Genomic DNA, 25,037 nt, shown 5'->3' on the forward strand with positions numbered 1-25,037 from the left:
AATCAGTGGAAACAAGCCTAAATTGTAGTTAATTGCTCATCAAAAAAAGCTTTCTAAGCTGCCTTCTAATGAAGTGATCCTGCTGTTCTACCTGCTGATAACCAAATTCAACTTTATAGCAAAAGTTGAGCTTTGAATGTGTCCTGATGATGTAATTACTTTGCTCTGAATTGGGGTGTAGGAAACAGAATCTGAAAGTAGGAAGAAAATAAAAAACCCTTAAAGTATAAGATGCTTTCAGAGGTACCTCTTTGGCTGCAGGAACCCACCCTTCCTAAGCCTAAATCACTTAGTGCAAAGAACAGATAAAAATTTCAGCTGTACAGAAGTGTGGCATCATGAGGATTCAAGTTACCTTCTTTAAAAAACCCTTTATTTAAAAATGTTTTATACATGTATATTACAGAAGCTAATGCTGAGGATTCCTAGTGGCTCCCCAATTAACTTAATGAAACATGCATTAATGCAATTAATTCACTCTTGGCTTGTACCGATACACTAGTGTTCCTTGTCACTCGCAGTCTTCTGCCAGTCACAGTGCTTTCCAAGTATTCTTGGCTCGCAGTTTTTCCAGCATTTTCTGCAAATAAAGCAAACTCTGAGACTACAGGAGTGCAGCTGAAGTGACTACACTAAACCCAGTGCAGACGGGTGGGCACAAGGGAGGTACTGCTCGTGGGCACCCTGAGCATCGGTGATGGACACTGCCAATCTGGGCAGTGGGGCAAGGAGTTCAGTGACTGCTACTGCTCCAAAAAGCCCACAGATTTCAGGGGGAAGGTGAGCTTATTTCTCTTGTTTTCTGTTACGTACGGAGTCTGTAAAACAGTTGTACCACAAAACAGTTGAGGTGGTCAGGGCTAAAGGCAGGATTTGGGCTTGGAGGCCCCAGCAGCAGTCTCGGCCTGTCAGGATTACTGAGCATTTCCTTTCTTGCAGCTTTGTGAGGCCCAGCAAGGGGAACAAGGAGAACTAACAATTCAAGTCCTCTTGCTGAAGGCCTCAGTTACCTACAGCAACTGCAGGCAAACCCAGACAGGATTCCTGCAACCTTAAGTTCAGGTGTGCTCAGCCAGGCAGAATCTTAAGCTACCCAGAGTAGCCAAAGCAGCCAAAAAACCCCCCAAAGCTGCCCTTTAATGGAAATACAGTCAAGTTTGGCCTAATAAAACCCTCTGCCGTTCTGTTGCCAAGTAGACTTTCTCCCAGCTGGACTCCCTAACAGCTTTTTTTTGCTCAGCTTCAAGTCACCAGAAAAATTCAGACTCAGGTAGACACGCTTTTTGGAGAAAATTTCAGCTCAGTCATAGTGTTTGACAAGGAAATCCTTAAGTGGGATACACCACAAGCATTGCTGAAAATCCAGAGTGGTTTGATGATCTCTGTTTCAGTTGCACTTGCACCACAGAACTATCAATTAGCCTGAGGAGAAGCTCAGTGAAATCATGCAAACTAAACAGGACAACATTGTAGCAGACTATTACCTTTTGAAACTCTTTAGCCTTTTCTCTGTTTTTAGCATAGGTTTCTTGCCTTGTTTTTTCTTCCTTTCTGATTTTTACTTCTGCAAGTTGGTTATGAAGTCTGTCAGAACAGTAGAAGAAAAACTGTGTCTTGTCAGGAAGGAATTGGCAAAGTTGGAATAAGTGAACAAGCTTAAGAGTTTACTGTCTCAGTTGCTAGAAATTAGGAAGTTTTACTCTGCTCTCCAGCAATCTAGAATCACTTCAAATTCCTCTTCAGCTGCATCTAAAACCCACCCCACTCAGGAGTTGTCCTTGCTGCCCCCCCAAGCGCAGTTGTGAGCTTTGCTTCCCATTTAATCTAGTTCCATGCATGAACTGGCACACAGCTGCCTTGGCGCAGTGAAAGGGGCAGGCTGCCAGTCATGGTTCTCACTGCCAGCTGTGCAAGGGCAGTTCCCAACAGGTACCTGTCCCGAACACCCCTGGCGTCTCTCTCCCAGCTGGTTTGTGTTAAGCAGCATTGGCCCCAAGGGGAAGATCACAAACTGCTCTGACTGCCCAGCAGCTTTCAGAAGACCAGGATGAACTACTTCTGGTTTTTTAATCCAAAAAACTTCTCCCACTTGTGTTGATGCAATACCTTGAAGTACACTGGTGCATTTTGGTTTCTGCCGACTTCCTGTCCTCTGGAAAAGACACTTTCACTTCTCCTACTTTCCTCAACTGATTGCCAACAGCACCATTTTTTCCTTAAAAGAAAAAAGTCAAACATAGCTTAAATTGAAATCTCTAGTCCAGCTAACTCAAAAGCACAAGAGGTTTTCAAAGATTTTTAAGTGCCATTACAAAAAAAAAGAAGAAAGATGACAGTGGACACAACGGAGATGACATCTTGTGTTAAAAGTAAGTCTTCATAGTCTCACTCATCAGGCTGCTGCCTGTACTTCAAGCCAGCCATGCTTCTCAACAGCCAGCTTCCAACTCCCCATGAACGGACATTGGGGATCATGGAATGGTTTGGTTGGAAGGGACCTTAAAGCCCCCCCAGTTCCAACCCCCCTGCCATGGGCAGGGACACCTTCCACCAGACCAGGTTGCTCACAGCCCCATCCAACCTGGCCTTGAACACTTCCAGGGAGGGGGCAGCCACAGCTTCTCTGGGAACCCTCTGCCACGGCCTCACCACCCTCACCGGGAAGAATTTCTTCCCAATATCTCATCTAAATCTTCCCTCTTCCAGTTTAAACCTATTGCCCGATGTCAAAAGTCCCTCCCCGGCTTTCCTGTCGGCCCCTTTAGGTACTGGAAGGCTGCTCTAAGGTCTGCCTGGAGCCTTCTCTCCTCCCGGCTGAACAACCCCAACTCTCTCAGCCTGTCCTCACAGCAGAGGTGCATCAGTTTGCTTAATATGGTGGTTCTTTGACAAGGTGTCTCTGCAAGTAATAGTTTAAGACTACAAATGTGTGGGCAGATTGTGCCAATATGAAGAGGACCTATAAGGGTCTTTACAACCCTGAAGAGGTAGCCAGACAGCAGGGAGGGAAAAAAAAAAAAGCTCCCTGCATCCCTGAGAAAACACGTTAAAGAATATCCCAGTCTGCAATAGCAAAGATACAACAAATGTGAAATCTATTCTTCGATATAAAACAGCAACTAAAAGGATCCCTAATGCTGTGTCTTGTCCCCCAATACACCTACCAGAGATAAGATGAGACTCCTTTTGCCTGCTTAACTTCTCAGACTTTCCTCTTTGAAACTGTCTAGCTTCTGGCTTTTTATTTGCTCGCTCTTTATTTTTTATGTCTTCTACTCTTCTCAGAGATTTCTGGATGAAGTTCTGCTTTCTTTTTAAAAAAGATTCTTGCAAACTTCTGGGTGTAGCCACAAACTGCAGCAGCATCACTGTGAGAGGAAAAGGAAAAGTCTGAGCATTTCTCACTTCTAGCAAGGAGCAGTATCACCTCTAACAAGTCACGCATTTCAGTGTGTTTCTCCTAAAATGCTGAGCTTGACTGCTTTTGTAAATCACGCAGGGAGAATGACACTGATTAAGTCATCTTGCAAAACGAGCAGCAATTCAGGCATGGAATCTAATAACTGTAAGCAGGTGTGCCAAGACAAACACTGTGATAAATACTGCATCAAAAGCATCTTGATGCCTGAAAACATATCAAAGACCTGAGAAGTCCAGTTCTGCCAATTCCTGACTTTCACATTACTGTTGTTCATCTTGGACAGGAAAAAAAAATATTTCAACATTTTACTGATGTTCTACATTATCATCAGAATAGAAAAAAAGGCATTCTTCAGCTATGGAGCTTGGGGACTAACAGGAAATAAAAAACAAGTGAAGATGCATAAACTACATGACAACAAACCACAAAACTTTGAAAAATTCTGTGGTGTTAGGTCATTACAACACAAAAAACCCCAGTGTATTGTAGATATTACAAACTTCCATGAAAGAGAGCCTGGCATAAGAAGAGCCAAGTCAAGAACACACATATTAAACCTGGGTCAAATGTACTACAAAACCAAGCCCAAACAGGAAGATGCACTTGCCTAAGTAAAAGCAGCTCTATGTTTTCCAAAGGAGAGGTGTATTTTATTAATGACTTTAATACTATAAATAAAGACCACCTCTTTCAACTTCACTATATTGAAGTTACACATCATTACCTGCAGTCTGGTGTGATGGCAAGTGACAGTCACTGGGACTCTGGGCTTTGGGAGAGCTGTCAGGCTTTACGAACACTGAATAATCTGCATCTGAAGCTAGCGGTAAAAATTCTCTCTCCTGTTTCGAAAGGAAACGGTGATTGGAAATGCTTGAAATACACCACAAATCTGAATGACGTGGTAGCAGCATACCACTAGCGTAGACCCGACGCAAATAAAAGACATACTCTTGCCTTTATAGCAGATACAAGGAAAACATCAGAATTGGATCTTGGTAGTAAGTATTAAAAAGCTACTTCCTAAAAACATTTTAAAACTGTAACAAAATCCATTAAAGACTTTCACCCACCGATTTCCATTGCTTGTTCTTAATACAGGGCTGCGTAATTTCATCTCAACAGAGATGTTTTTCTTTCCTTCTATTCTCTTGAGTTCCCCCATCCCTCCCTGCTCTGTCTCTTTCCCCCAGGCTCGGCCGGAAGGCAAGGCCCATGGCAGAAGTACAGCCTCCGGCTGCCAACCTCCCCTTTACCCACACTGCCATTACTTTTATAATAAAGACTCATCCTTAGGCACTTTCAGGATCTTCTCTAGATGCCTCCTGCAATCGAAACATGATTTCACCTACTCCGTTCATCTAACAGACACGCATTACTTGGTTCTGCGTTACTGCTTCAGCACCCAAACTATTCTGTCATCACAAACCAGTCCCTCCAAAGTTTACAGCCTTTGCTTTATATAACCAAACAGCAGAAAGCATACCGCAGGCAAATTAAGCGTGGCAGCATGAGACCTGATTGTATTTTCCCCATAAACCTGCGCGCCTGGTGTAGCTCCACCCGCTAGGTAGGGGATTTTTCTTTTTTTCTCCTGTTTAGTTTGTAGCTTTTGTTCTCTCCCACTCTCTCCTCTCCTTCAAGTCTTCAGCTAACGGGATACAATTTAGTCTTGCAAACACCAGCATGATCATTCCGTTTCTCAGCAAAACTCCTCCCAAACTCACATCTACACTGATGTGACAAGGTAGTGATTTTAAGGAACAGCCCAAATTTGAGATCTATTAGATCTGTCTGGAAAACAACATCAAACCACAGTGATCCAAGCAATTGCTAAGCTCTGATAACCCTAACACACTGTCTTTTTGCAGCAGTGGATTAAATGCTCCAGTGGGGCCTCTCCTTATTATGATTAAGACAAAGTTAAAATCAGAATTACATTAAAGACTCACCTCAGTACAAGCATTAAATTCAGACTGATCCACACATGCTGGGTTATCGATTTTATCCTCCTTAATTTTTTCTTGGTTAGTATGTTCAATCTCTGATTCTGCAGTACTGATGTCATTTGAGCATATCAGAGTGAGTTCAGGTTCTTCCATAATACCACGCCCTGACTCAGTCTCCTAGAAAATAAATTATACAAGACATCCATGTGAAAAAGAAAAAAATAACCCCCCACTATTTCCAGCAATAGCAACACAGCTGTTACCTTGTCAGAAAGAGGAGGCTCAGTCAACATTTAGAAGAAAGAAAACCCGCCTTCAAGCAATAAATGAAATACAGAACATTTGTGTCTTACATACCAGTGTTAAAAAAACCCAAACAAATAACCCAAAGCAACCAAACAACAAAAACTCCACCTCTCCTCCACTCACCTCAAGTTTCAATTACTTACTTCTAGGACAAACTTTTTTTTAAAAAAAGCTATATCACAGCTATTTCCTTAAATTTGCTTATGCTTTGGTTAAATTATGTACCTCCTTCCGGCTTCTAAATGGGGATAGGGGCTGTTCAGTGAAGTAACTGTGCCAGATACTACAGATGTACGCGCTACACCAACTGATGTTACGAGGGGGAAATGTAATAGAGACGCTATAGCTCCTCCAACGATCACAGGAACTCCAGCTCATCTTAGCTACTGCTAATTATTTCAGTGCTATGATCGGAAAGAAGTAGTAAGGCAGAAGTCCAGGAAACACGCAAGTCTTAAACTAGATTTGTGAAATTAACATTTGCCAAGCTTTCAGATATTAAAGGTCTAAAATAACTTGGTGCAACAACAACAACAAAAAAAAAAAGCCTGCACAAATTACTGCTTTTGGAAATCTGTTTTACTCACCCAGACTGCAATATTACATGAGCTTCTGGGCACAGAATTGGAATGTTTTTCATGTTTTTCCAGGAAAGAACCATTCTGTTGTACGATAGCCTGTGAACAGACGTCTGAGTCTTCCAAGCTGGTTTCTCCAGGAACCCTCAAAGATTTTTGTACTTCTGGAAAGCTTTGATCTGGCTCCTTTATATTTGTATTGCACTGAGAATCCAGCTCCACCACTTTATTTGCCTCATGTACATGAACTGATTTTTCAGGAAGTTTCACATACTTCTTCTCAAATGCCTTCACAGGTAGTTTTTCAGAAGACAGAGTCTCTTTTAAGAAGTGTTGAGGGAAAGTTTCATCCATTCTAACTGGTGTGGTATTCAGCTGATAAAATGATTTTTGCTCTTCCAGTTGATTCAGACTTCCATTTCGCAGATCTTCCATTGAACACTGGAGATTAATACTTTCCGTAATTCTTGCCAGTTCTTTGTATTCTCTGGCAGATGAAATAGAGTTCTCATTGCCCCATTTTTTAGTTCCAGGGATTTGTTTAAAAGATCTCTGTATGATATTATTAAGGTCCACTGGCTGATCGCTCAGAGTAGGTTCTGTTTGCAGTGGGTGAAAAGATTCTTCAGATCCTGTTTTAAAAAATCATCAAGAGTTAAAATTCTAGCTAAGACAACAGAATTTCAACTTTAAATAAAGTCCCTCCATAATGCAACTTTTCAGTAATGTATAATGAGAAGTCTAGCAAAGAGGAAGAAACATCTTCTGTAAAAAAAGGTCTGCTCAAGTTTCTTTAAACATAATGCCATTAACACTACAAAAAATGATTCCTTCAATGTACACAAAACAACCTCAAGAAACAACACTTTTTTTTGCTTCTCAGAATATGTTTAGGGACAGACATTCTGATGGTCCCAACATAACTACTACTGACATAAAGTCAATGGATTTTACAATTTATACTCTGTAAAAGGAAGTCCCTCCCTGGAGTCCCTTTTGGGCCTCCAACAAAGTCTCTAGAACAGGAAGAAAACAATCCAAAACACCATTACTTGGGCAGGAATTCTTCAAAATAGAAGAAAACATCTAAATTGGAACAATGACTGCTGTTCCTACAGGTTACAATATTGCACCCTAAATTATTTTTCCTTTAGAATCTATACGTACAAATCAAGATTCAGTGGTTTCTTGAAGGACATAATATATAAGAGACAAATAAGTAGGAACAGAGAGATTCTAACATGTATACCTCAAAAAACTTTAATCAATTTTTGGAACTTCCTTAATTTCCTCAAACTTAAAAAATTATGGATATGCATGAACAAATACTTGGACAAATACTTAAACTGTTTCAGCCAGAGTTGATATTTCTTCACTAACATCATAATTACTGCACAAGTAGTAAGTAACATAATATCCACTACAGTGATTTGAATATGCAGGTCTGCTTTTGTATTAAAGTCGTAACTGCTGAGGAAATAAAGGACTTCACAAAATTTAGGAGTCCTACCCATTAGAGGTGGGGCCAAAGACTGTGCGAGAGCAGCAGCAGAGAGTTAAGACATTTCAAAGTAGGACAGAGAGAACTGAAGAGTTCCTTCCCAGTTTCAACACAGCAAACCCACCTTAAGGGTTAGTCTTTACATCTTGGCAATAGGTTGATTTTGAAAGCATCGACCAGGCTATACTGTACATACCTGGAGTAACATTTTCTTTAACAGACTCTTCTTCTGTAATGTTCGGCCTGTTTGTTTCAAGACTAGAAGGCAGCCTGCTTCTTTGTGTATTCAACCCGGAGTTTCCCACTTCTAGAAATGTAGACATGCCTTGACTTTTTGTTGAAAATTTTGGAGTCTAGTAGCAGGGGAAAAATAAAAAATCTTGATTTAAGATTTGTTTTCTCAGAAATATGAAGAATAAAAAGTTGAAGGTAATATTTGCGTTTTGGATCACATTTCTGCTACAACCAGCAAAAATGCTGCCAGTCCTATGTATATAAAAAATTATTGTTGTATTTCTTCTAAAAACAGACAACAGTATAGGGATTACACATTGAAGTCTTACAAAAATCTTAAGCCAAAGTATTTCCCCATCAGAGTTTTTCTGTAGTACCTTGCTCAATTCTCTACTGTCTTGTGAAATTCCGTATTGAGAACAGGATGATGAAGTATCAAAGTCAAGACTTGGTTCCAAAGGCTGAAAGATCCGGCCATGGAACTTCAGAAGAGGCCTTTCCATTTCAGGAAAATCAAGTTCAGCTGCTAAAGCTATAAGAAAAGAGGTTATTTTAAAAACAACCAACCCCCCCCCCTCCAAAAAACAACAGACATATCACACCTTGCTTCTCTATGCAGTAAATACAGCCCATAGATTTCTGCAGGTATGCAAATACTAGCTTGTAAAAAAAGTAATAGAAAAATCTTTACAGCATCAAATTCTTTCACTCTGATACAATGCAGCTACAAAAAGCAGCAGAGTGCTACACTGCCACAATTTTATAATTTTTTTTTTTTTTTTAATGAAAAGCTGAAGTCCATAAGCTCTGTTCAGCACTTCTGGGACTGCATCAGAAGTAGTATGGGCTTCCCAGTACAAAACACACAGTGGAGCAAGTCCAATGAAGGGCCACAAGGATGATTTGATTAAAGGACGGATAAAGCACATGATGTTCAAAGAGAAGCTAAAAACCAGAGTTTGTTCAATCTTAAGAAAAGGCTTGGGAGTGTAGGGCAAGGGGCACAGAAATCTGTGTGACCACTACAACCTAAGAGACAGTACACAGAAGATACAGTCAATCTTTTTGAACGTGCTCAGTGAAAGAATAAGATTAACGGACACAAGATGGAACACAGGAAATTCTGGTTGGAAAAAAAAAAAGAGAGAGAAGAAAAGAAGAAAGTTGTTAAAATGTTGCCTGAGGGGGGTGTGGAATCTCTGTCCTGGGAGATACTCAGAACTTGCTTGGACAAGGCCTTAAGCAACCTGGTCTAAGTTGGCTCTGCCAGGAAGGAGAATTTGGACCACGTCACTAGACATCCTTCCTAGTCTGGATTAATCTATAGTTCGATGATTCTAGGTTTTCAAACATTCCAGGAGGAAGCAGTTCAAATTAAAATACTAGCATTATCTTCATGATGGCTAATAAAGATGTTCCTGTTTCATTAATAGCTACACTTTTCTAGAGAGCACAGAACTCCCACCAGTCTGTTAATCAGTGTTTCATCAACTATGTGACCCTATGTGAATAATAAAGTATTATATATTATTGTCTCTATCTTCCTGAAGTGAAAGTTGTGCATAAACGAGCAATAAAATTGGCACAGATAACAAACAGCCCAGCCATCGTAGCAGGAAGCTGCGCAGAACTGATCAGATAGATACCTGATCAGGCTACCTTTTTCTGCACTACACTATGCTGTGTGGACATATACATAAAGCAAAGCATGAAGAACATCAAGGCATCAAAGTTCTCGCATGCAGAATCCTTATTGATTTTAAAATGTAAGCTGAAGATAAATAACAGACTAACACATAACATTGCGTAAACTCCTCCTTGTTCTGTAGGATGAGAGCACAGCACAAAAATACTTTAGAATGGCAAATACCTTGGAAACATGCATTGTCCTCTGAGTCAGAGTTCAAGTCTCCAGTACACTTCCCCAGGATCTCCTGTATCTGACTGCCTTTATAAAGGTACACCTCTCCTTCAGGCAACTGAGTTTCAGATGTTCCAGACAAATTCTCTTGCCTCTGCTGCAAGGTAAAAGGCAGCGAGGAGTTCCAACGGCAGCTTCGACCTTTCGCATCATCAGAAGATAATCCTGAAATAGTAAGCTAGATGTTCACAGATATGCCTATAAACCACTTAAATGAAGTCATCTGAAAAGACACTGCTTAATATCCTGAAATATTTGTAAAGAGCTCTGGGGTTTTGTTTCTTTAGTTGTCAACACTGCCTCCTATCAACGCTCCCACAAACCTTACCACAAATTTCCACAAACTTAAGTTGATAGTATCTAATCACATAGTAGTCGGCACAGCTTTGCACTTTTAGAGTATGCAGACTTAGGAAATACTGAAACAATAAAATCAGAAAAGAATTAATACTGTTATTTTATGCTTGCTAGCGTATTTTCACCTCCTGTTGCATGTAAATGCGTCCATCCTTCAATGTGATCTTGAATATCTTTATGACTTTGTGCAGTAGTTTTATTAGGCAGTTTCTATATAAGCATAAATACCAACACAAGAAATCCGAGGGAATCAACGCAACCAAAATTTTGTTCCTAGTTACCGCACCAACTCCTCTTACGCTCACAGAAGAATTGCACAAAGCTATCAGGGAAGGTCATTATTAAGCACTGAGTGTACGGTGAAGACACAGCTAGACTTGGAAAAATTTATTCATGCAGCCAAGTAACCAAAATCTTTGGTATTTTTCTTCCACAATTAACAATAGAAAAGCTACAAACAAATTATCTTAGAATTTGCTTTAGCTTTCTTACATCAATAAAACACAGATTTGTCACATGAGTTATGAATTTTATTACTCAAAATAACACACAGCAGTTTAGAACGTTAGGGTTAAAATGAGCCACTAAAATCTCAGGCTGTAAAAACTGTAGTCTTCAAAAATTATTTAGAAACAAGGAATAACTCATATACACATATGTTGTTTATGAGATCAGATATGTGTCAGATTAACACAATATTAAGCCTTAAAGTGACCTGTGGATTTATTTACTATCTATTCACTTTCAAACTCACTTCCCATGTTCACAAGTGATAATGCCAGTAAATAGAGGAGCAACTATTTATTTATTATAAAGGAATTATTTTTGATTGATGAAAAGCTAACAAGATCAAGAGGCAGACCGCAAGCAAAAAAGCCCACATATTTCCCAGAAAACTATTAAAACTCAACACGGCATTCAAATGACATCTTCACAAATAAGTTAAGAATTACTATGGTGACAAGCAGATATTTGAACAATTCTCTTAACAGCAAGATAATAATCATAGTTTTGTAACAATCTAATATATATATTGATTAGAAAACTTTTATCAGTGTATCATTTGGTGATCAGGTTTTTTTTAAAAACTTTGCCACTTGAAAACCGTTAGTGTTACAGTTGCTTAATAAAACTCAAAATAACCTTTGCCAAAGCAGAGGTGTTATAAGATTAAATTATTATAAAAGTAAAAAAATCATGAGCACATAACAAAATATTCTAGTCACACTCAACTCTATTAAGACATATTAATCATTCTTAAGTGAAGTTCCACATTAAGCCTATTTCAGAAGAACTTATGTCCAGTGAGTCAGTTCCATTCTGCTATAAAATAAAAAGAATGGACAATTTTCCTTTTACAAGAACAACAAAACTCAAACACTTACTAGTGTCCACAGGGCTTACATCCAATGTTTCACTGGTCAAAAAGCTTCCGGTGGAAATTGTTGAAGATAAATCACAGGGTGTTCCTCGCATGAAAGCCTCTGACCCTAATTTTTTTGATACTACTTCAGACACTACTTCCTAGGATGAAATAACGTACCCATTACCATGTATTCAGATGTCCGAACAACAGCTTTAAAACCACACATTTTATTCTGAGCTCAGTTCAAGTGTAGAAGCCTTCATGTTTTGCACAGTCAGGCAAATACAGATTCATCGTTGCTCAGCACAAAACATTCACACCCGATGTCCCAGACACATCGCTCCCCAACAGCCCCCTCCCCTCAACACACACACACATCTACACACGCACACACACACTGTTACAAAGCCTCTCAGAACTGCATACAAATCATGACACCTGGAAGATGATTTTATCTTCTGGTGGTCAGATTTGGCTATTTCTCATCACAGACCCACTTCAGTAGAATTGTAGATCTCAGAGGAACATATACACAATACACGAAAGACTTAGGAATTTTACAAGTACTTGCAATACTGAGCCTTTTGCATACAGGAGACAGACTTAAACATTTAATTCTACAAAATTAAACGAAAAATATACAAAATATCCTAAAATACTATCTTCCTTAATTTTGAGGCAAACTCTACAAAGTCACAAAGCAGAGAATGAGGGTTCTTGTACTTCCAAATTTTGAAGAATTAGATGTGAACATTACTTCCCAAACTCTGAATTAAAATGTGCACTAAGGAAATAAAAGACAAAAATCTAAGAAACCCTACCACTACATCTTTCATTACATAATACCTTATATAAATATATTTAACATACACACAGGAAACATGTACATACATTTAAAAGTAATTTTATATACACATTACACAAAACCAGTATTTAAGAGATGCTACATCTCCTGGCAAAGGGATGGGATCTTTGGGTGAGGGAAAAGCAGGCGATATCATTGGTGTTGATTTCAGCAAGGCTTTTGACACTGTCTCTCACAACATTCCTGCATCCCAGTTTGGATGTCCCAACCTGGATGGATAGATGAGATGGGTAAAAAACTGCCTGGATAATCAGGCTCAGAGGACAGCGATTCAAGGGTTATGCTCTCCCTGGAGGTAGGGAACAAGTGCAGTAGGACAGGGCTCCGACCTAGGACGTGTCCTCTTTAACACCTTTGGCAGTGACCCAGAGGAGGTGACACCATATTTTTATGAAGTCTGCAGGTCCGGCTAAGCTGGGAGGACCACCAATACATTGAACAGCAGGGTTGGCATCCAGAAGGACCTCGTGCGTCTGGCCCTGCAGGAACGTTACGGAACTTGGCAAGACCAAACGCCAAGTCCGGCACCTGGGAAAGAACCCCACGCATCAGGCTGAACTGGGGCCTGCCTGGGGAGCAGCCCTCTGCAAAAAGACACAGGAGTCTCAGCAGACAGCGAGCCAAGCGTGAGCCCATGGCGTGCCCTGGCAGCAAAGAAGGGCAATGGCATCCTGCGCTGTATGAACAGGAATAAAGCCAGTAGGTCCATCGCAGTGATTACCTCTCTTTTCTTGGTGCTTGTTATACTGCTGCATCTAGAATACTGCACCCAGTCCTAGCCCCCCAGTACGATTTCATCACAAAATAAAGAGTAAGTTATGCTATGTAGTTATTTTGATATGACTAACCGTATTATCAAGTCTGAATGATGGTCCAGAATGTGTTGTCACTCTTTCTCCAACTTGTGCAGCAAGAACTGGTGAATCTTGAGCCACCTGAGAATCCTGGGATTGGGCTGAACACAAATGTAATAGAAGCAATAAGGAATAGGAAATAACTTTTGAGTTCAGAGTTAGCCATTTTTTTTGGAACACCAGATGGCACTACTACTCTACTGCTGCTGTCCTCACTAGGAGAGCATGGATTTTGCCCATCTTTACCACTTCCTTCTTACCTACAACATACTTTCTGCTCGTCTCTACCACCAATTTAATTGGCAACCAGTGGTCCTCCTTGACCAGCCTTCCTAAGATTTCTAACTAGCATGACTGCCCTCTGCAGAGCACACAGGAAGAGCTAGAAATTCATGCTTTGGCTTTGCAGAACGAAACATGGCTTTGCTGGTGTTAATACAATCATTTAATTGGAGGGGGAGAATCTTTTGTCCTTTACCATTACAATGATTACAAAGAAAAGCAGGTGTTCTAAGTAGATCAGAGAAATCGGAAGCACTGAATTACTTAACTATAGCATAACTACTACCATGAAACTGAATCACCTTTGCCATAGTGCGCTTACACATAAAAATAAGATCAGGATCTGTGCAAAAGAAGCACTGTAGCAGCACTGAAAAAAGCAACTTCTGTATTCAGTGGAGTCAAGCACCTTCAAAGTTTGACAATTCTAAGATTGTAAATTAATTGCCAAGAAACAACTCTAAAATGAGTATTCTTATCTCCAGTAATAATTTTCAAAAAAGAAGTGCTAAGTATCAAACTGAAATTAAACATAAGAAGTGAAGTAGGTATGTTTTCTCCCAATTCTAGAAGGGCTGCTAGTGACAGAGACGTTTCAAATCCCCAGCGTTTGTAAGACTCTATACTTAGGCAGATCTCGTAATATTCGGTGAATCCTAGCACTAGTTTGTACCTTGTATAAGCTGAAACTCAATTCCTTACTGGAAGGTGGAGGCTAGCTGTTCCATTCTTCTACTATACAAAAAAGAGGGGAGAGGTTTCCTCTGTGAGGCACCACCAGTGAAGTATCTGTACGATGTGATACTTAGGTTTCATATTTATTGAGATACATTTTGAAACTCATTTCAGGGAGGGGGGGAAAAGAAACCAAAAACCTCTAAGGTTTCCCATAGCCACTATCATCCAGTAGTCTCCTAGGAAAACATACAAGATGTGAAAGGAAATACATCTAACACACATTTATTTTGATTAAAAAAGAAGTTAACCTATTCTTAATTCACTTAATATGTTATTACATTAAATGCCAACTGATCTCAAAATAAAGGGTAAAGAAATTCTCAAATGCCTTCTTTTCTTCCTACACTCACAAATTCTCCAGAAACTTCTAGCAGGCTTGATCCTGATCATTTATGACATTTTGATCAGTAACCGAACAAAGCCGTTAGCAATAGAATTTGCAAATAATATGAAGAGTGGAAGAACGGTAAAGAAATGCAGTAGCACTGCCACGGTAAAAATTACCTCAACCTCCTGCAAAGCTGTGTCTGTTAAACACCACTGTTCCAATACAGACAAAATTATCAATCTACATTGGTTTCTGATCTCTTTTCTACAAGTACGTGACAAAGGTCTTCAGGTTCACAGGAAAGGTAACTTTTAAGGTTTGAGTAGATCAAGGTGGCAATAAGCTCCTTGGTTGGATGTGGCAATAGTGTGACCAAGTCTAGATACACTGCACAAGCCTGCTCCTCTTCTTTGGAGCAGGATATAGGAGAGAGAAGATCCTGAAAATCAGCAAGGCCTTGAAGAAAACTCCTTGAATCAGCATGAAAACGGCAATCATATCGTCTTTTGGTATTTAAATATCCCCATAGGAGAAAAAACACACAGTACAAAAGAGTTCTAAACTCAAAGAAAGTAATAACAAGAAGCAGTGGCTAGAAATGTCTGTCAGACATTCAGAAACTGGAAATAGATGACTTATTTTATAATGTGATAAAAAGCTAAATGCTGGAACAAGCTACCAAAGAATTCTCCATTTCCTGATACCTCTACATCAAGATTAGATATATTTTTGAAATAAATTTTGTTTTCTAAAGGATATCAGTGTGACAGGTAGTAATTTAGGATACATATGAGATTAAATTCAAGCATTTAATACTCTCTTGTATATAAATTCTATGGAGAGCTATGCTACAAGTGTTTCATTATTATACTGTAATAACCCGCATTGTTTTTGTGATATTAATGCAAGAGATGAACAGTAGTGATTTCATGCTATAAACCAAATTATTTAATTAAAAATACAACATGCTCATATCTCAAGACTTTATTACATTAATATCTTTTAAAAAAAAAATAATTGCATTTGGTGACTTACTAAGGAGAGTTTTTTATCCTTCTCTCCTCCCTCCAAAATAATAGTGCAAGGTTCTCATTCCTCACAGCTTCCCAATATTGACATGGGACTTTCATGTTTTAAGCTCCTGGTCACCAAACTGTGACAAAGACTTTGTATTTAAAGGTTCAGTCTGTAATATCCAGAATGCATTTTTTTTCCCCCAACAGAAATTGCAGTAAAATACTAGCAATTATTTTAGGGTGCAATTTGAAAGACAAAAGACTGAAAACCAAACCACTCAGTGAAGACAATATAAAAACAGGGACTAATCCAAATCCAACCATGCAGACAAACAAAAAAAGTTGTATTCCACACTAGTTTCCTAAATTGGGGACGGGTAAGACAATCTGTCACAATAATGAATTATGTAGAAACATTTGAGATTACTAAAAAGAAACTGAAAAGTTAGGTTAGCTTGGATCACACAAAAAATAATCACGCTTGGAATAACATCTCTGCATAGGGTAGCAATATAAGAAGATAATCACATCTGGAACACTGCTCAAGGGGACCATTAAAGACGAAGATGAAATAAAGAGAGACAAGCCTGTTGATATGTAATGAAGGAGAACTGTGAAAGAGATGTATGTATCAAATCTAGTCACTATTTTCAGGCTCAATTCGTAAGGTTTGTGCCATCAAACTGCCTGTCTCATCTCCAGGGTTACTCTGCAATTCCATATTAACAATTTGCATTCTATCAGCCCATTTTAACCAAATTAGATTGGGAAGAATAAATATCGACTGTCCAAAGTTCCTAACTCTTCTTGTCATACATCAGTGGCACGGTAAGAAAGAGCAATCTGAATCTGGGCCTCACTCGTGGCACTTAGTGCAACATCACCTTAACCATTACCTGTCCTCTCTGCCTGCCCGCCAGCTGATCAGTCTGTGTAGCCATACTGAGCACAGGGACTCATCTGCCCCTAACCAGACACAGGCCTTAAGACCCCTTTTAAGTTCAGACGTGTTTGCCTCTAAATTTGAGAGGGTTAAAGTTACTTTTCTTCTTGTAATAACTGGAAGAAAGAAATGCAGCTAATTACAGAAATAAAAAAAAAAGCCTGTTACCCAAGGAAAGTCTCATAAAGGAAACTCACCTTTGTTGATACATTATCCAAGCAGATTTACCAAGTTTATCTTTTTAAAAACTTGCATAACTTTTACCTTTCTATCTTTAATGCTTTATTTTGAAAAAGCATGTGAGCAGTGATTAATAGGATTTGTGCACATCTAGTGGTTCTGTAATCACAAAAGCAGTACAGTTCATAAGTCAAAGCTTTACATTCTTTGATCAAAGGTAGAAACCACCCAGAACGTAACCTCAAAGAGTAATGTCAAAGATCACACATACAAAGCATTCATTTGCTCTCACTTTTAGAGATACAATTATGTCTTGAAAACATGGTAAAACTGCAAACATGTTCTGGTTAGAATCAAGTAGCAAAAAAACTAAAAAAAAAATACTTAAAACTACTACCATAAGTAACAACTTAAAATGCATCCTAAACTGCCCCTTCAGAAACCTTGCATTTAACACAGACTGTAGTTGTTCTTGCTGAAGACACCACACCAGTTACCGAAAGTACCACAGAGTGCTTCACAGCCGTCACATTACAAAGATGTTGTTGACAGTTTTGGATGTTGATCTGCTGAAGAGGACAATCCTCTTAAATATATAATCACAGAAAGATCTGTTTTTTCTTAAAAATTGAATACAGATGTTCACATAAAGTTTCCTAATCCCCTTACATAACCATTGCACTATTCATATATAACACTCACTAATGTAGAAAGACACTACACTAAGATATTTTATATTAATTTAGTTAACAGCTGATCTAGCAATGCTTCTACAACTTACTCAGAAAAATACAAGCCTTTTCTTCAAATACTGTTAAAACCCACAAAATTCTTTAGTGCTAATTTAAGTTTAAATATAGGTAGACTTCAAAAAGAGTATTCTGACAATTAAAGAAAGCAGTTGAAAGAAAATGAGTTTATACATACACTCATCCAAAACAACTTCAATTCCTAGTAAATTCTGAATGAATTGACAAGGATGTCTCAACACAAACTAAATAGTTACCTTAAGATTTGGGGCAGCACTGAAATTTCTAGCAAAACCAGGAGGCGCATACTACATAGCTGTATTGCTCATATGGATATAAGGCAGCAGAGTTGCTGAAAACTCCTCTGCAGCTCTAGCAATGTATTTACTTCAGATGGATACTGAAAACTGTACTAGACCATGAGATGCTATTAACTGGTAATAAGCTTCAAACTGCTTTAGTCAATGTTTTGCAAACTTTGTGTAACAGTTCCCAGCAAGTCAGGCATATAATTTCTCAATTATAGCGACAATAAACTGCATTTCAATCTGCTGGAAGTTTTAAGAGAAGCAAGAGCACTGCAACTGAAAGTAGTGGAGCTTTGAGTTAAAATTATTCCAAGACTGAAGTGACAAGCTAAATTTGTACAGGCAGGGAAAAAAACAGTAGGAATTAGAAACCTTGACATCCACTTGTTAATCCAATCTCTTGAAAAATTTCTTAGTAAGCCGCTTTCTTGTTTGCCTAAGACTAGTCACCTTTGTCCTTTTATAAAGCCAGTCAAGCTACCCATAACGTGGTTAGTAGGTTTCAACAAACCTGTAACAAAATTATTTTCAACATTCACAAACCACCACTTTATTAAAAAAAAAAAGTTGGTTTTGTTGGTGACCAAAACAACTTAGTTTTATTTATAGAATCAGACTAACTGTGTCACATACGGACACAGTCCATCCTCAAAGGTGTGATCTCTAATAAAAGCTCTTCACAGATGAACAGAAGAGATCAGAATTAAAGTAATCCTTACCTTATTGCACTATTTTTATTTCTGTCACAACTAACAGCTGATTCTTTCAAAGTAGTTTCTTTGAGTTAAGAATAACACTCGGCCTTCTATTTTTTTTGTCTCAACTGTGTTTTTAAGCTATTTCTTATCTACACTGATCTTTCAGTGGACATCTACCTTAGCATGTTAAAACTCTAAAGTTCTTTTTAAGCATTAATTTCCTTTGTGTCAATACAAGGAATCACTGGGTACTGAATCAGACACACCAGTGGTCTGCTCTAAACAGGGTCCTACCTGGTGGAGCTGCAAACCTGAAGAACCCACAGTCTGGGCAGAAGGGACCTCCCTCAGGAGGAGGACATAGCTGTGGCTTTCCACAGCAGTTTGCTCCCTATGCATGCTTGAGATCCTGCTGGTAAGGGCAGGGCAATCAGGTAATATAAAAGTTTCTTTACAGACAATTCTACAAGGTACACATACAAAGAACAAGCCTTGGATAAGAAACTGTTGACTAGCAGTGAAGTTTACTGGGTTGTGGACTTTTGTTACTAGAATGGTAATGGATCATCAAAAAAAAAAAGATAAAGCCTCAGTCATTCTGAGACGCTTATTGAAACACTCTTTTTTACACTTAAAATTAAACAGTATTTAAATAGCATTGCATGTTCTTTAACAAGTCAGGTCATATGCTACAAATAAATAGCAGTAAAATCAGCAGCGCTGTATGGTATTCACATATTTCCTTGAAGGAAGATGATTTCCTCACCTGAATCATACGAATTTTCAGGAGTCATCTTCAGCACCTCTTGTAATAATCTACTTGACTGTTTACCCTGCCTTGGACTTCCATTAGTGATTTGTTCCTTGTAGTTTGTTATGCTCGAAGGTAACCTGCCTTCTTCAGGAAGAGCATGACGGTAACGTTTCACATATGCAAACTCCCCAACAGTTGAAATGGAAGAAGATTCTCCACCAAGAGAATCTGTTTTATCTGAATTTAAAACATTTGTAATCAGTTTAGGTACAGAAATGTAGTGTTTTGCACTTCATGAAAAATCTTAAGATGCACATTCTATTCTATAAAAACAACCTGCTGAATTCGTTGAAGTTGGCCATATCACAGCGGTAAAAACCTTTGCATTACAGAGTCTATGGATTACACAGGTTGAAAGACTATCCAGGTCATAGACTGCTCCAAAAATAATTCCTAACTCAACTAAAATATTTCTTCCCAAAAAATTCAAATGAATTTTTCCACATAGCAAATCCACCAAAACTTTCACTAATTTTTCCAAATCCAGAGGCAACATAACTTCTCTGCTCTGGCTTAAAGATTTCTTTTCTCCTCCACCTGGTCCACACAACAGCCCTTTTTGGCCACCCAATCCAATCAAAAAACCCTCACGTTCAGCTTTTTACTATCTACCATGACCAATGGTTAGATCATATAGGAATAAAACCCCTGCAGATCATAATGGTATTACACAGCAAATGAGCATTCCCTACTTTAGAATTCCACTGGATAATACTGCAGAAAACTTTTTGGGTATATATTTTGATTTTTAATCTTTTAATTAAGATGTGTAACACTAAGCCAAGTGCTTTCGAGAGTATAAATATATTCTTCAGTTAAAACCTCCACCAACAAAACGTTGTCTAATCAAGATACCAAATTGGTCCAACAAAAACTATTCTGCATAAACTGATGCTGACTAGCATTAATTACTTTTCTTTAATTAAAAAATGTCCCATATCAGCTGTTTCATTATTTTGCCCAAGATGAATGCCAGCCTGACAGGCCTATAATTACTCAGATTGTCCTGCTTAGCCCTTTAAAAAAAACCACTGGCACAAGCTTAAAACTTTTGTAAAATATGCATTAAATTTTAGCTAGGAAGAAACTTAAAAAAAATAATTAAATGCTTACATTTAGAAAACATCAGTTTGTTGTACCTGTTAATTGATGTTCCTTACAGGAAATTACAAAGCATTGCATGTGGACTGTAACAAACATATTTAGAAAATGATAATTGCTTTGTGTAGTTGCTCTCCAAAATTTTTACAGTGTTTTGTAATTGAAAAAAAAAAAAAACCTAAAATGATGGGCTAAAAATTTCTATAGAAACTTGGCGCTAACTCCTTATTTAAAAATATTTCACACTCACTTTCTTGGTATGCTCAAAAGCTAAACCTTTAAACACCATGCATCCATTCTGATGGTTCTCTTGTACAATAATTGTACAATTGTCTATTAACGCAGACCCTGTCCAAGAAAAACCAACACGGAACTTAAGTCATGGAATTACAGTGAATTTTCTTTTGTTGGTGAAATTGTTTTGATTATGTTTTTCTAGACAGACATTGACAGGATAAGCTTTTCTCAACTACAACTCACTTTGCTAGTATATAAATTATACCTTAAAAAAGGCAACAGTATCAGGTATTATTTCATAATCAATTATCTCAAAGACTCTTCAGAAAAGATTAATTTCTTCCAATCTGTATTTCCCAGGAACAGCTGCATTTATTACATATTTTATATCCATATTATATATCTATTTTACCTGCAAAAGAAATGTTGCAGCTCTTCGGTGTGTCTACCTCTGGTATAACACTGAGTTCATGTTGTTCCAAATCAAATCCTAACTTAACTTTCACCACAGGTGGTTTGGATGATCTCCATTTCTGTTCTCTACATAGAACTTTCTCAGACTGTTCTGTAAAACACAGTTTTGCATGTTGCAATTATATATATCTCTCTCTTTCTCAAATTAACTTGAGGAGATGGAAGCAAACTCCATCTCAGCTGCAAAATGAGAAAAATGAAAAATACTGTACAGCCTTACCAGTTTGCTCAGCTGGACCGATGTGCTGTGAAATCATTTCACTTCCATGAAATTTACTCCTGCCACAATTCTCTTGCTGGCAGTTTTCTGAGTCTTGGAAAAAGTCAGTCCTATTAATCCAGTCAGGCTTTTGTGTCTCTGTCATTTCTTCATTTGTGCAGCTATGTCTCACCTTAGAAGGAGGGGGGGCGGGAAGTAACTGTATGTAAGATTATATTCATAAAAGAAAATTATGGTTTGATAAATGAGTATGTGTATTCTATGCAGGACAATATTGAGCAATTTGAGAAAGCAGTTCAAGTATGCAAGATACTAGATAGAGTTGCTTAGCTTACAAAAACATTTGGACATATATTTTATTTAGCTCTACAAAACTAATGTCCTAAAACATAATTATTTACATTTTCAAGGTCTTTGTTAGATTAGATTAGAATACTGAGCATTTTTAACAGGAACAATTCCTGAAAAGTCTGCTTTTAGTTTTTTAGCTTCTCAATTCAAGAATTTTAGCTGCTTGGAGACTGCAAAGCAAGAGACAGAGACTCTAGGCAACAGTTATTTTTCCAAGATGGCTTCTGTTTTTTAAAAAAAAAGAAAAAAAATAAGGGAGGGGTAGGCAAAAGGAGCTTCTTTAGAAACTCAAAAATAAACTTGGATTTTTCTTCTGTAACCCAGAAATCAGCAAAATTACAAGTCAAGAGTGCAGCTGCCAAACCAATTTCCTAACAGGTACACATAAAAAGACAAACTTCAAAAAATAACCTATTCAAAACACTCAGGATATCCTTTAAGGTACTGCTTAAGTATTATTAATACAAGAGCTGTTTTACACATACAGCTGCATTTCTAGAGTTGAAGAAAACTATACCTGCAGATGTTTCAGACAACATGACTATTTCAATAGGCATTATGTTCAGAGACCAAGCACAAAAGTTCATACTATTTCTGTTAGACTGAACAAAACGGTGCTCTTGGGGCTTACAGAAGAGAACTACTGATTACAAATCACAAGTCCTAATTAAAAATTTCATTATGGTAAATCACCTAAAACTATCGACACTCCATGGGATACTTCACTAATCGGTAGCATTCACTCTGAAGTTTGATGACCTACTAGATGATTCACTATGCAAAGCATTTGTAAATCTTACCTGCTTGTTCAGAAATTTTTTCAAAGCCTCTTGCTGTCTCTGCATCTGTTCCTTCAATTTTTCTTGTTTCTGTAAAAGTAGTTGTTCTTGTATTTTCCGTCTAGAAAGAAGAGCTGCTCTTTGTGCATCTAGCTGCTCTTGCAATTCTTTCAAATACTTCTGCTGAGCTTGGATGCTTTCTGATGAGGCCAACACTCTGTCCCTCATATTCAGCATACCAGAATAATTTAACAAAGATGCATCTCCCATTTTTGATATCAAGAATTCTTCAACACCCTGGGCTTTAGATTCTTCATGAGAGAAAGTCATGGGTTCAGAAAGACTGAGGGGTTGTTTAAGGCTTGTTTTGACGGTGCTCTCTGCAGATCCCTGCTGATATGCCAAAGAATCAACTAAGGCTGTCTGAACTACATGAGATTCCTTTGTTGCTGGCATGAGGGTTGTCTTAAGTGGAGGCTCTTCTCCAGCCTCTGTCTCTGTTTGATGGTTAGACATCTTCTGGGACGACTCTTTAAAGTGCACTGTTTCTGAAGGCTCAGAGGAATCTTCTGCAGGCAAAACAAATCCAGCATGTTGTATGCATGCTTCTGGTTGCATTCCTACTGCAGTGACATCTTTCATGACTAACCCTGATGGTAACTGGAACTGAGATGCTCCTCTGACGTGATTATTGGAGGTCTCCAACGTTCCCACTTGTTCCTGTGAAGGACAGCCACACAGCAAGCAAAACTCTCCATGCTTCAATTTTGGTGGTTCTGCAAACTGCACATGTCTGCCAGGACAAACATTATGCATTTGTTCTTCATGTTTCTGTGAAGATGGTTTTTCCAACCTACACAATGTTCCTGAAAACACAGGTAGTGACCGTGCACACTGTTGTGTATGAACTTGTTCAGATGACTGGTACTGTGCTGGTTGCACTCCTTGCCTCTGTAGAAGTGGTTTCGAGACAGGCTTTAAATTAACTGATTTTGTTTCCACAGAGCTCAGAGGTGTTGCAGACATAGACAAGTGTTTTTGCTTCAGTTTATTCTGGTACTCCTGTAGATGCTTTCTAGCTTCTTCAATGGTCTGTTTGTGCAGCCTGAACAGAACAAAAACATGAATCTTTCCAGAACAGTGCAAAGATAAACATCAATTTCAATAAAGCAATTCAAATTATTTTGAAGCAGGCAACTCAGACTTCCATTTCATAAAGGAATTTACCTATTTTGCTGTAGAAGGCGCTGTTGATAATTACGAATCACCTGTAAATGGCTGTCTTCTCTAGGACTCCTGGTTTCTGATACAGTAGTATTCCCAGTCTAACCAAAGCAAAAATCATTTTAAGTGTGCATATACAAATAACTCACAGAAAACTATTAAACCAACAACATCAAGCTGTATATTCTTTCTCCTAAATTCACAGGAGCCACTCAGTACCACCGTTTGAAGTTGGTGAGATTTCAGCCTGAGGCAATGAAGCTAAAGCAGTTTCCGAAACAGATGGCCTACAGCTATAGTCTTCTCTTGGCAAGTTGAGCATACATCGTCAAAGTCAATGGTCCTTACAGCAGCTTAGCTCAAAGAGGTAAATGTACCCAGCAGCAAACTCAGGGAGCAACGCTCCAACACAGCTGCATTTTCAAGGTAATCAGATTCTCAGAAGAATACAGGTTGTGCAAATGATTCAAGATTTTAGAAAAAATTACTTTCCTTCAACATCCTCAATAAATTCCTCTCCTTCAAGTAGCTGTTTCAGATTTAGACAGACAAAAACATAGAGGTGGGCTTTTCTTGTCCTTATTTTTTTTTGCCCTTAAAATTTTTTTTCTTCTTGAAAAAGGATACATGTACATGCATAAACATTATACAACTATAATCAGATTTTACTAATAGGTATTTTAAACAGACCTGCTGTCCCTGGGACTATGCAAAGGCAAGTCAATATTCTAAGTCCAGTGATATCATATGAAATACAAGCTCCTACATTAGACAAGAGGAAGCTTTTGTATGTACAAACTTCTGATTCATAGCCTAAAAAATAAAAATGGATTGATTGTCTTGATTGATATAATTAAAATTGGCAAATGGTGCTCTTTTTTCATAACAAGGATAATTAGAAAACTACACACAATTTTCTACAATTCTTCACCTCATGTTCCACTTCGTTCTGCTGATCTGTAGAAGGAAGACTGTGGCTTTGAACCAGCTGGCTTTGCTCTTCCTCCTCTTTCTTTTTTTTAGCCTCCTCCAAACAGGTTTGCATTTGGATCTTCAAATAATCAGCCTCCAAACGTGCTCTCTCTTCTTCAAGTCGTTTAAGCAAGGCCAGCTGTTCTCGTTTCTGTTGCTCTATTTGCTCATTCTATTGAGAAGAAAAATGAGGGTGAATGTCCAGAACTGAACGTCAAAGAAATTAAAGACTCCTCACACACACCACCACATGCAAAACTTTGTTCCAACT

At 38.3% G+C, this 25,037-nt stretch overlaps 1 protein-coding gene across 1 annotated transcript in view; it reads right to left on the reverse strand.

Moving 5' to 3' along the window:
- Positions 1-1,328: 1,328 nt before the first annotated feature.
- The window catches only part of LOC104163959 (centrosomal protein KIAA1731-like), a gene marked incomplete at its 5' end in the record, with an annotated part of 32,663 nt that continues 8,954 nt past the window's right edge, over positions 1,329-25,037 (reverse strand). Inside the window, 17 exons of the mRNA XM_009703123.1 lie at positions 1,329-1,584; positions 2,107-2,215; positions 3,165-3,368; positions 4,146-4,263; positions 5,374-5,547; positions 6,264-6,886; positions 7,952-8,108; positions 8,367-8,515; positions 9,860-10,075; positions 11,653-11,791; positions 13,347-13,453; positions 19,361-19,585; positions 21,159-21,311; positions 21,441-21,612; positions 22,592-23,675; positions 23,798-23,895; positions 24,726-24,938. Coding sequence (XP_009701425.1) covers positions 1,329-1,584; positions 2,107-2,215; positions 3,165-3,368; positions 4,146-4,263; positions 5,374-5,547; positions 6,264-6,886; positions 7,952-8,108; positions 8,367-8,515; positions 9,860-10,075; positions 11,653-11,791; positions 13,347-13,453; positions 19,361-19,585; positions 21,159-21,311; positions 21,441-21,612; positions 22,592-23,675; positions 23,798-23,895; positions 24,726-24,938 — 4,197 coding nt within the window. The remainder of the gene's footprint in view (positions 1,585-2,106; positions 2,216-3,164; positions 3,369-4,145; positions 4,264-5,373; positions 5,548-6,263; positions 6,887-7,951; positions 8,109-8,366; positions 8,516-9,859; positions 10,076-11,652; positions 11,792-13,346; positions 13,454-19,360; positions 19,586-21,158; positions 21,312-21,440; positions 21,613-22,591; positions 23,676-23,797; positions 23,896-24,725; positions 24,939-25,037) is intronic.

This window comes from Cariama cristata, unplaced genomic scaffold (assembly GCF_000690535.1).
Source record: "Cariama cristata isolate BGI_N322 unplaced genomic scaffold, ASM69053v1 scaffold27490, whole genome shotgun sequence".
NCBI lineage: Eukaryota > Metazoa > Chordata > Aves > Cariamiformes > Cariamidae > Cariama > Cariama cristata.